The sequence below is a fragment of the Hyalella azteca genome, unplaced genomic scaffold (assembly GCF_000764305.2).
Source record: "Hyalella azteca isolate HAZT.00-mixed unplaced genomic scaffold, Hazt_2.0.2 contig16040, whole genome shotgun sequence".
NCBI classification, from domain to species: domain Eukaryota; kingdom Metazoa; phylum Arthropoda; class Malacostraca; order Amphipoda; family Hyalellidae; genus Hyalella; species Hyalella azteca.
In genome coordinates, this window is record NW_025945867.1 from 455 (window position 1) to 13,080 (window position 12,626).

At 36.0% G+C, this 12,626-nt stretch overlaps 1 protein-coding gene across 1 annotated transcript; it reads left to right on the forward strand.

The window, feature by feature from the left end:
- The first annotated feature begins 1,873 nt into the window (after nt 1-1,873).
- On the forward strand, nt 1,874-6,377 carry LOC108682210 (lazarillo protein-like). Its single transcript, XM_018171340.2, has 5 exons — nt 1,874-2,131; nt 2,759-2,886; nt 4,451-4,542; nt 5,085-5,195; nt 5,831-6,377. The coding sequence occupies exons 1-5, from the start codon at nt 2,009-2,011 to the stop codon at nt 5,962-5,964; spliced, it is 588 nt and encodes a 195-aa protein (XP_018026829.1). The 5' UTR covers nt 1,874-2,008; the 3' UTR covers nt 5,965-6,377.
- Nucleotides 6,378-12,626: the final 6,249 nt, after the last annotated feature.

A 12,626-nucleotide genomic window follows, 5' to 3' on the forward strand; every position in this document is an offset into this window, starting at 1 on the left:
TACCAGAAACTGGCGCACAGAGCTGGGATCGAACCCGCGCCTCTCTAGTGCGTCAATCTTGGTACTCTGAACTGTAACCACTGGGCCACCCTGCCCATGTCAAGGTAAATTATAACCATCTATCACGCTCCAGCATCACAACTACGAAATGATGAATAGAATAGGTCCTATGTTCCGGTGTAGGCCTCGGTTGTAATTTAATCTATGATTATTGACGACTGTGGGGATGCGAAACAATTAGGTTTGTCCACTGCCACTAGGCGCAGTAATTACGCCTGAAACATGCCATTAGCGGAAGAAAAACTACAAAAACAAACTTCGTTCAATGACAAGCTTTTTATGGAAAAGAATATTTGACGTCATTGCTATGCAGAAACATCAATAACTCATCGACGGATTACAATGAGCAACACTGGATTTGTTGTATCAGGATATCAGTGACTCATTCATAAGCTTTTACCATTCATGCTTGAATATTTTTGGCACTAATTTACATGAATGTCAGTGAATCAGCGACTGCCACGTCACAACTAACAGTCATATTCTCTTATTTTAAAATAATATCAGTGACAACAGCGCTAATTTTAAAGAAAGTAACGCGCTTCGTGACAAGTGCTTCCATTTCCGGGAAAAGACTAAATGTACGAAATTTACACAATATAACCTGACACGTTTAAAAATGATAACATAAGTATTATTGAGTATATGATCGAATCAATTCTAACTAAATATATAACAACTTGATGCGCGTACTATATAGGGCGAAACTAGGGTTCTATTGCCAGTGCGTTAACGAGCTTTTTGGTTGATTGGCTTGATGAGAATAAATTCTTTGTAGGAAACTGAGGCTGTTGCACTGCAATTATTTATCATGTCGGGTAACTTAATACTAGAGAAACTAAGATCAAAGGTTGGCCAGGCCACACGTTTAGTAACCCTAGTATCCCACGTTGCCGCACTGGTAGTAACCCTAGTAACCCTCGTTACCGCACGGATAGTAACCCTAGTAACCCTCGTTACCGCACGGATAGTAACCCTAGTAACCCTCGTTAAAATGATTCACCCATTAAGAGAACAGATCATATACCAGTAACCGAACGAACAATTGCACAATTAGAGCCAGTACAGTTGCCGAGCACACCTGTTCATCATGAATGTTCATCGTGCGCACTATTCATCGTGCATCCGGTGATTGCTTTGCGTCACACCGCTCAGTGCAGGCCTCGCAAACACCGTCAGTCTGTAGTGCATCGAGAAGTTTCGTGTTCTGGAAAACTTTATGTTTAATTAAGACGTATAAATTAGAGTTATGCGTATCACAGTGTTGAACTCAGTGTTGATACCAGAAGTGCTATATATTACGAAGTAGAAATTTTTCAAACAGTTGTGATAATACGTGTGTACTGAATCTTAGTCATTCGTTTATAAATGTTTTTACTTATTTCTTTTAGTGCATAGAAACTATGTAAAAATTGGTTAACTCGATTGTTAAATTTTCACTTTTTAATTGAAAAATTCTCATGAAATTTAACGATAATAGAATTCTGAAGCTGCTACAAAAAATTGGTGAAAAACTCATCTACAATTCTGCTATAAGAGCTATTTGATTCTTCCACAATGTCTTTCGCAAGATGTTCTACCATACCTGAATATATCATTATAAAGTCGTTTTTTTATTTTTTTATAGATCGCGTTATTTTTATAACTTGATGCCTGAAACATGTATCTGGCATTTTCAGTTTATTAAGTAACAATTGATAGAGACATGACATCGCCATGCTTTCTACTCACCAAAAGTTTCATCTGTTTAAAAAATATAACAAAATGAAGAAAAAATTAACCAAAAATATTTTTCATTACAGAGCAAGGAAATTTTGGTCATATCACCAGTAATTTTGTTGTCTTTCTGTATTATATTTTCGTTTCAGAGTATCTTTTGAGCGTTTTGTTTAGCAAAGTTTATCGCATCCAACTCTTATTATACCGAGTTCTGGCAACTGGTGTCAAGATGATGAGTAGCGTTAGTGTTGTGGTGTTCGCCGCACTGATGAATATAGCGCCCGTGGAAGCGAGTTTCGGCTTCGGTGGTTGCCCAAGCCAGGCTGTGGTGGACCCGTTCATTGAAACTACGGTAATGAACTTGAATAAAGTGACTTATTTTAGCTTTGTTTCCAAATATCTTTAAATTCGTGTACCGGTAACGATAATCACTTGTCAGCTCCTGTACCAGCCAATCATTATCAGCTTCATGTTTCTATTAAGTATTAGATTGGAAAATACGTTCCATAGATTTCACAGCCCGTCTGACTCGCAGTAACATATTTATACATACGAAATAGGAATTCTATAGACAATTAACTTATTTAAAATTTTCCAGAAATTGTGAAAATGTACGTAGAGTTTTGTGAACAAATAATGAAAGAGCCAAATTCTGTACAAAAAATTTGCAATTTACGAGTATTTAGAGCTTTGTAAGTTCCTTCTGATTGACGATAGCTTTCCAGAAGGCATGCAATTCAAATCAGAGTCAAATTATTATTTTCAAAACTGAAACACTATTTACCAAAACTTGTGGCGATTTTTTTAAACATTCTTTAAGGAGCAGAAATATTATTTAAAACCATGTTGAAATATTATTTAAAACCATGTTTTACCATGTTGAAAAAATTTTAAAGTATATGCACTGGGCTTGACTAAAGTCGATAAAGTATAGGAGTAAAATAATAAATAATATTATACCTGCAATTATTTTGTACAGTTCATGGGGACATGGTACGAGTTCGGTAAGTCCGCCAGCCTTGGCATGCTGTTCTCGCGCTGCCCGAAGATCGCCTACGCAGCGGGAGCGAACGGTCTTATCAACGTCACCGAAGACTGGATAACGTGGTGGGTAACTGAACTAATATAGTGACATGTGTGCTTAGCTTAGTTGATACTGAGTAACATGGTGGCTAACAAAACTAATGTGGTGTCATGTGTGTTGAAATCTTAGTTAAGCTCGAGTAACCTGGTGGGTAACTGAACTAATATAGTGACATGTGTGTTGAAAGCTAAGTTGATACTGAGTAACATGGTGGGTAACTGAACTAATATATTGACATGTGTGTTGAAAGCTTAGATGAGACTGGATAACGTGGTGGGTAACTGAACTAATATATTGACATGTATGTTGAAAGCTTAGTTAAGCTTGAGTAACCTGGTGGGTAACTGAACTAATATAGTGACATGTGTGTTGAAAGCTTAGATGAGACTGGATAACTTGGTGGGTAACTGAACTAATATATTGACATGTGTGTTGAAAGCTTAGTTAAGCCCGAGTAACCTGGTGGGTAACTGAACTAATATAATGACATGTGTGTTGAAAGCTTAGTTGATACTAAGTAACATGGTGGGTAACTGAACTAATATATTGACATGTGTGTTGAAAGCTTTGTTGATACTGAGTAACATGGTGGCTAACAAAACTAATATAGTGTCATGTGTGTTGAAATCTTAGTTGATACTGGATAACATGGTGGGTAACTGAACTAATATAGTGACATGTGAGTGCGTTGAAAGTTTAGTTGATACTGAGTAACATTGTGGCTTACAAAACTAATATAGTGTCATGTGTGTTGAAATCTTAGTTGATACTGGATAACATGGTGGGTAACTGAACTAATATATTGACATGTGTGTTGAAAGCTTAGTTGATACTGAGTAACATGGTGGCTAACAAAACTAATATAGTGTCATGTGTGTTGAAATCTTAGTTGATACTGGATAACGTGGTGGGTAACTGAACTAATATAGTGACATGTGTGTTGAAAGTTTAGTTGATACTGGATAACTTGGTGGGTAACTGAACTAATATATTGACATGTATGTTGAAAGCTTAGTTGATACTGAGTAACGTGGTGGGTAACTGAACTAATATATTGACATGTGTGTTGGAAGCTTAGTTGATACTGAGTAACATGGTGGGTAATTAAATTAATATGGTGACATGGGTGTTTGAAGCTTAGTAAAGCCTGAGTAACCTGGTGGGTAACTAAATTGATATACTGACGGGGAATGATGGTTATATGTGATTAATGAGGAACGTGAGGGGTAACTAAACTGATATAATGATGGAATTGGTGAGAGCCTAATTAATACTGAGTATACATTGTGAGTAACTACACTGATCCACTGGAGCCTGAGGGGAGTGTTGAGAGTTTGTTAATATTGAAATATTTGAATCGCCAAACTGAAAAGCTGACTGGAGATGTTTGAGGCATTATTAATACAACGTAGTAATATTAAGCGTATAAAGAACTTTTTTCATACTTTACTAATATTATTAAGTAATGCATGAGAGATTTGAGGTGTGAGTTAGTAGAATGAAATTTGACCCGAAACCTGAATTGGGAATTGCCATTAATAGGGAAGTTTTTAATTTAACCTTATTTATAAATATTTTTTCTGGCAGGTTTTCTAAAGGATGCAAAACGGGTCAGATGAAAAAGGCTAACCCATCAAAAAGCGAAGGCAAATACTCCATCAGCTTCTGGGCAGGCGCTTGTGAGTAATTGTCTTGACGTATCATCAATATGAGTTTTAAATTTTTATATTAAAGTGTTTTTGGTGTAGCTGTTTATATTATTGATTAATGTTTAAAGTTTTCTCTGCTGTCTAGCCAATACCNAAACTGTTTCGCCGTTTTTTTCAGATGTTTTACGGATTTCTAGTGTTAAATTAGAATAAAAACGGCGACACAGTGTTTCTTTTCACGTGCCGACCGGCCACTGAAACGCCGGTTATACCGTTAACGGGAATTTTTTTAACAGTGTACGCATGACTAATTTCAAAGCTTGCATTTAGTGGATGTTTAATATCCATTTTTATAATTATGTAACATATTTATTCTGTCCTAGAATATGTTAATATTATTCATTTGTTCCGATTTTTTTAACGCCAATGCTTTTATTACGACTGAATGACATTATGTGCCATGTCATGCTTATATAGATTTTTTATTTTAGATATGCCATTTCTGCATGTCATAGTTTCATTCATATAAAAGTAATCTGTGTCATTTTCTGAACTATATTTGTCAACATCAGACAATGGAAAAGAAAATAACGTCACAGCGGCCAACTACAACATCCTTAACACCGACTACTCAAACTATGCCATCATCTGGGACTGCTTCAACGCCTTTTTATTCCACACTGGTACCTGATATACTTATAAACCTAGCTATCATTTATATATCATTTGTACTTAGAATTATTATTATTAATTGAGTAATCTTAGTATTTAAAAATGCAAATTGAAAAATTTATGAAGTGGATGTGCGATCTTCAGGTTGGTTCGCTTGATGAGTTAAAGTTAAAGTTGTAATGTTTGACCCGCTCATAAGAAACTATACATCAAAGAATACTTTTGGGATATTAAAGTAAATAATATATTTGAGTTTTGGTAAACTTTTAAGCATTATGCATAATTTGTTACGTTATCTCGTTTTTTTTTTCATAGTACATCATATCTTGAAACATTCTTCCCTATAGTGACCTTATTGAGAAGCAATTTTGAACCAACAAATTAACTGCTATTGTATCGAAATTTTATTTTCTTGGAGATCTGGAATCAGTGGACTGTTCCAAAGAATTACTGCAATTAGTGTAAACTAAAAATAAAATGGAAATCTGGACTTGTCAGAAAACAATTTTTCTGTCATCAATATGCATCTTGGAAAGTAATCTTGCGCATCATTTTTATTTTGATTATAAATTTACTTTAGCAAATCTTTGAATAACGAACACTGCAGAGAATCCTTCACAATCCAGGAATTTTTTTCACATTGCAGTGAGCGTTCGAGTGATCACGAGAGAGCGTGTGCCGCCACAAGCCATCATCGACACGATCTACAAAGATTTCGACTCCCGTAAAATCAGCAGGTTCGGCTTCGTTCAAAGAAACCAACAAAACTGCAACGATTAAAGTCTTTCTCTGTTACAAAGTGGCGACAGTAAAATAATCTTATGTGACCTAGTATCTCTGTAATTCCACCAGGCTACAATGTAAAAAAAAAACAAAAAGCGTTGCATCAATTCGAGTTCCGCACGTGTAAGCAAAAAGAGTTCAGCCAGACTTTAAATTTTTCCAAAAAAATTTTTACGATTATAAAATTCCCAATTAGTTTTTAACAACAGTTCCGCTAGCCGCGGGATTTGCACGTCTATTAATATGTTGTGTTCACCTTATGTTATTCGTGTTTGCTTATGGTAGACAATCGGTTAGTAGTTTACTTATCGTATCGGGTTATAGAGATGAATAATTTACCTGTACTGACATGAATAGAGAGATATTAAAATCACTTGGCTGCTTAAATCGCAAATTTACCAGGAATTTGAAAGTAAAGAAAATAGCCAAAAAGAAATGGTGAACTTTTTGGCTATTTTCTTTACTTTTAAATTCCTGACTAGAAAGATATATTAGAAATTTATATCATATCATATCATATAACATAGTGATGTCGGCACTAAGAGTAGACCTGATCGCCGATTCTTGTACTTCTCGTGACTTGTTTACAGGAGATCTAAAAACAGGTCCTTCGACAGTATCTTTTCAAGACTGACGATAGTTTGAAATAGCTACTAGACTTCCACCAGGTTCGATATGCTGCTACGCATTCAAGCCTGAACATATATTTCACAATCTTGTTCAAGATAACTTGTACGTTTCAGTGAACCTTTAAATGAAAAATGTACGTGCCCAGAAACTCTTCTCATTTACCATATTTTCGAAAAATAAGTACTCAAGCTATGAAATTTTTTCAGATGTTTCAGTGATTTTGAGGATAAATAAAATAATAGGCGTTTAAAAAGTACTTGTTAACGACCATACTGCTAAAGAGGCCGGTGCCTTCAATGTTACGCATTGAATTTCTTATTTTATTTTAAAAATCCTTTTATTTTATATTATTATATTTTATTTCATTTTATTTTATATTATTTTATTTCATTTTAAAGTATCATAGTGTACTGGTAAGACAATAATAATAATAGGGTATTAGTCTGAAAAACATCCTAATTTACGTTTACGACAAGGCTGAACAGAGGGCTCAGTCATAAATTCAACTCTTAAAAAGCGCTGGAGCCAACGCCCCGGCATCAGCATACCAGAGGCAATACTTTCAAAACTCGCTAAGTGAACGTAAGTACTTACGCTCTATTTTCTTGTCAATAATTGGTTAATTTTGCTTGAAAGGCCGTCAATGACTGGCTGATGAAATTACGATCTCTCAACTTTTTTTGAAAGTAGGGGCCCTGAACTTTACTGCACTGTAACACATTAATCCAGACCGCTCACACACTGCCTGAAGATATTAGAGTCGTATATCTTCAGTCAATACATGAGCATTGTCTTTCATAAGCAATCAGTTCAGCATCTGGCCTCACATGCTCCCGCCTGGCCACTTCTGGCTTAACCTATTCACGCTGCCTCAACTGGCAGCCAATGACTGGCTCTGGCTCTCTGCCTGCTCATTTGATTGGTCGATAGATTGTCTTAGTGATTGATTGGATTTGGAAGCCTTTAGTGCTAGTGCACCGCCCTGCTTGATCATCGTCATTAATTGTGGAAAAGACCGATTCCCAAGCGGAAGAAAAATACTCTCAAAAAAGTTAGCTCATTTGATTGGTCGATAGATTGTCTTAGTGATTGATTGGATTTGGAGGCCTTTAGTGCTAGTGCACCGCCCTGCTTGATCATCGTCATTAATTGTGGAAAAGACCGATTCCCAAGCGGAAGAAAAATACTCTCAAAAAAGTTTCAGGTCTTCAATGAGTTTAATCAGAAAACTTCTAACTTTGGCAAATATAAGGACACTTTATGAAAGATTTATCAGATAATAGAAATGGCATAACTCCGATGAATAATCTGACGGAAATCGTCTGATTTAATGAATGCAATTGCAGTAACTAACACAAAATAAGAAGAAAATTGTTACGAAAGTGTACTGTCAGGCATACGGACTCAGTTTTTGCCTGGGCAACTTTCTCGATTCTACTTTCGTTTTCACTTGCGCAGTCGCGGCTGCGGTCAAAGCTGTGATCACTTGACAGAACTGCGTAAGGTTGCGACCACAGAGGGTGAAAAATTTAGTGCTTTAATTTATCGACGAAGTCATAAAGTTATAAAAAAGTTAATCGACGTTAGTTACTGAAGTTATAATCGTTATAGTTATACTGAAGTTATAATATACTGAAGTTATAGTCGTTATGAAGTTATAATCGACGTTCATAGTTGCTCATAAAAGAATGGAATTCTCACCTTAGGAATCATTAACCTAAATTACGTCGTTAGTGTTGATACAACTTGACTAATTTAAATTAATTAAGCAAATGAAGGAAGTCTGAAGTTCTCGCAGTCAGTGTGAATTTTTCTAAGATTTCTTGAACTTATATGATATGTTCTTTTATAAGATATATTTAAATGTCCAGGGTTTGTTACTTATGAAATTTTTGCCTACTATAAAGAATAATTCATTTAAACGTACAGTTAATATTTGAATACAGAGTACCTATTAAACACAAGATATTTCTTAACGCCGGATTAATTTTAAAATATTTCTTCCAGTACAGCAAAGCATAGAGTATTACGAAAGATAACAACAAATTGTATATCATCCAAAGCTGAGCACACCTAACGACAATACAAGTCCCGCAACACAAACGTCATGCAACAAACGCACAAGTCGACATTTCCCCGCACGGTTGTGCTCGTGGTGTCGTTTAGTGTCCTGTGTTCAGCGCAGGTCGCGTTCCCGGGACCCTGTCTACAGCTCACACCTGTCCAGCAGTTCGACATCGCTAAGGTGAGAAGCCCTTACGTATTGCTTAGTGTTTAATAATCCTGCTTACCACGTGATTTCCTCTTGTTGTATTGTCAAGAATTTAAAAGCAAAGTAAATACTAGAAAATTTGATGAAGAAAAGTGTATTGCTTAGTCTTGAATACTCCTGCTTACCACGTGCTCTCCTCTTGTTGTATTGTCAAGAATTTAAAAGCAAAGGAAATACTAGAAAATTTGATGAAGAAAAGTGTATTGCTTAGTGTTGAATAATCCTGCTTACCACGTGATTTCCTCTTGTTGTATTGTCAAGAATTTGAAAGCAACAGAAATACTAGAAAATATGATGAAGAAAATGTCTTCATCGAAAACGTGAAAACTGTGAATTTGTTCGAAGTTTTTTTATATTTGATGTTCTTGATTACCTTGCGATTAAAAAAAGTATTAGAGAAAATATTTATTTTTCTGTTATTGTAAGTCGATGCAGGTCCATTAAGTCGTTGAAATATTGAGATATTAATCTCACTAATCGCATGCGACATTATTTTTTATAACGCATTGAATCTGATAAGAAAACTAACTTACTAATGGTTCATCGTCGAATTTGATTCTTGAATTTATTTCTAACACATCAATATGATTCATGATGCCTTTTTTTCCATTAGCCGTTAAAAATCAGGTTGAGAATTTTTTCATAGCAATTATTTAGTTTACCTTTCGAACCTATCGCATTATTTTATTTCTAATGTTACTCTATTTGTAGGACTCGTGTCTATTTTAAACATTGTATGGATTGCAAGAAGCAGGTTGTTTCTACAAGACAACAAGAAAATGTTGTTTCTACATTGATATACGTTTCCAAGCGTTGTGCTCCTGAAAATAGTTTATTTACCTCCCTAAATTTCCTATTATATCAAAAAACTTTTCGTTTATGAAAAAATTGGGTTTTCAGTAGAGCAATTAAGACCAATTTACCTTAAATTAAGCCATTGAGAATCACGAAAGAAGAAACTACTTAAAATTGTATGAAATATAATTGGTTTGCTTGGTAATGCAAATAATACAGATCCAAGCTGTGCTCTGGCAGTTATAACTTTTCTGTACAACGAGCTGAGGTACTAACAAGCTACGGTACGAGTACAACGGTCTGTAGTACGAGCACAGCAAGTACTGTGTTGTAACAAAGTACCACTACAGTACAGCGGGCTGTGGTACGAGCACAGCAAGTACTGTGTTGTAACAAAGTACACACTAATATGGGTTCTATTTGTGAAATACACATTTGTGTTTAACCTATATCTTTTAAAATTGCAGCGTACTAAACTTTATAGAAAGAGTCGCATGGTTTTATGTGTGTCTGTGGGGGGCGCTAGAAATTCACTAGGGAGCCAAAGGGGGCGCCAGTCTGAAAAAGTTTGGGAACCACTGCTCTACATTGATATACGTTTCCAAGCGTTGTGCTTCTGAAAATAGTTTGTTTAACTCCCTACATTTCCTAGTATATCAAAAAATTCTCGTTTATGAAAAATTGGGTTTTCAGCGGAGCAATGAGACTAGTTTACCTAAAATTAAGCCATTGAGAATCACGAAAGAAGAAACTTCTTAAAATTGTATGAAATATAATTGGTTTGCTTGGTAATGCAAATAGTACAGATCCAAGCTGTGCTCTGTCAGTTATAACTTTGCTGTACAACGAGCTGAGGTACTAACAAGCTACGGTACGAGTACAGCGGGCTGTGGTACGAGTACTGCAAGTACTGTGTTGTAACAAAGTACCACTACAGTACAGCGGGCTGTGGTACGAGCACAACAAGTACCTCACAGTGATGCAGCTGGCGAGCTCGTGCAACACGGCGACCTACAGCCTCATCGATGGCAACGATACCGCCTTCGACGTCCTCAACTACGGCCGCACGTGAGTGCTTCACGTTTTATTTAGCGACAATATTTGACCAATTATGCTATATATAAGAGCAATATATGAACATATATACAGGCCTAGTACATGATCATAATTAGTATCGAGCTGCCTCATGTAAGTAATGCATATGATGTTTATTTGAATATAGACAGCTTACTAAACTGTTGCATGAAAAGGCCATCACCATGAGTTACATCCGTCTCGAATATATAAATTATTTAGAGCTCAAAGTAATCTGAATTATCTTATTTATAAGTGTATTATTTATGTTATTGAATCAACATAGTCCGTGCTTGATGACTTTGAGTGTAAGTATGACTTGGCCTGCAAGGTATCATTGAATACTATCTTCTCGACCCATGGCTAGTGGGGCCAGATAGCCTCCATTAAATGAAAATCATATACGAGGACTTTACTCTATAATCGCGATAATTCCAGTTCTATTTCCCAAAAATCATAAATCATTCGTATACTAAATACAATGTCGATTATTTAAATACCCATAAGCAGCCCGTTACACTCATTGAACTGATAAGATTAGATTTGAAAAAAATTAAGATTGCATTAATAAAACCATTACTTTCCCGAGTTAAAATCGCCATTTGGTTTTCGATACAACTCTCCATTATGTTTTACAATCTCATTACTCTGTCTCTTATACACATCTAGATGTGTATAAGAGACAGCTTGAATACTCCTGCTTACCACGTGCTCTCCTCTTGTTGTATTGTCAAGAATTTAAAAGCAAAGGAAATACTAGAAAATTTGATGAAGAAAAGTGTATTGCTTAGTGTTGAATAATCCTGCTTACCACGTGATTTCCTCTTGTTGTATTGTCAAGAATTTGAAAGCAACAGAAATACTAGAAAATATGATGAAGAAAATGTCTTCATCGAAAACGTGAAAACTGTGAATTTGTTCGAAGTTTTCTTATATTTGATATTCTTGATTACCTTGCGATTAAAAAAACTATTAAAGAAAATATTTATTTTTCTGTTATTGTAAGTCGATGCAGGTCCATTAAGTCGTTGAAATATTGAGATATTAATCTCACTAATCGCATGCGACATTATTTTTTATAACGCATTGAATCTGATAAGAAAACTAACTTACTAATGGTTCATCGTCGAATTTGATTCTTGAATTTATTTCTAACACATCAATATGATTCATGATGCCTTTTTTTCCATTAGCCGTTAAAAATCAGGTTGAGAATTTTTTCATAGCAATTATTTAGTTTACCTATCGAACCTATCGCATTATTTTATTACTAATGTTACTCTATTTGTAGGACTCGTACTACGACTTTAATCAGATTTTAAACATTGTAAGGATTGGAAGAAGCAGGTGTTAAATGTTTTCTCTACATCAGTGGTTCCCAAAGTGGGCGATATCGCCCCCCTAGGGGCGATGGAAAGATTTTGGGGGGCGGTAAAGAAGAAGAGGGTGAAAGGGGGGCGATAGGGGCTCGNCTCCCACGTACAGTCAGTGACGCAACATCCCCTGCAGTCTTTAACAGATCACTTCTCTCCAACGTACAGTCAGTGACACAACATCCCCTGCAGTCTTTAACAGATCACTTCTCTCCCCCGTACAGTCAGCGACACAACATCCCCTGCAGTCTTTAACAGATCACTTCTCTCCCACGTACAGTCAGCGATGCAAATCCCACATTCTGTAACAGATCGCTTCTCTCTCACGTACAGTCAGCGACGCAACACCAGACCTCTCAGTGACACAACATTCCCCGCAGTAAATAACCGATCACTTCTCTCTCACGTACAGTCAGTGACACAACATCCCCTGCAGTCTTTAACAGATCACTTCTCTCCCACGTACAGTCAGCGATGCAACATCTGTAACAGATCACTTCTCTCTCACGTACCTG

Coding starts and splice junctions, on each gene's coding strand:
- LOC108682210 (XM_018171340.2), top strand. CDS start 2,009: ATGATGAGTAGCGTTAGTGTTGTGGTGTTCGCCGCACTGATGAATATA. Junction 2,132..2,758: donor ACCCGTTCATTGAAACTACG/GTAATGAACTTG, acceptor TATTTTGTACAG/TTCATGGGGACATGGTACGA. Junction 2,887..4,450: donor ACCGAAGACTGGATAACGTG/GTGGGTAACTGA, acceptor TTTTTCTGGCAG/GTTTTCTAAAGGATGCAAAA.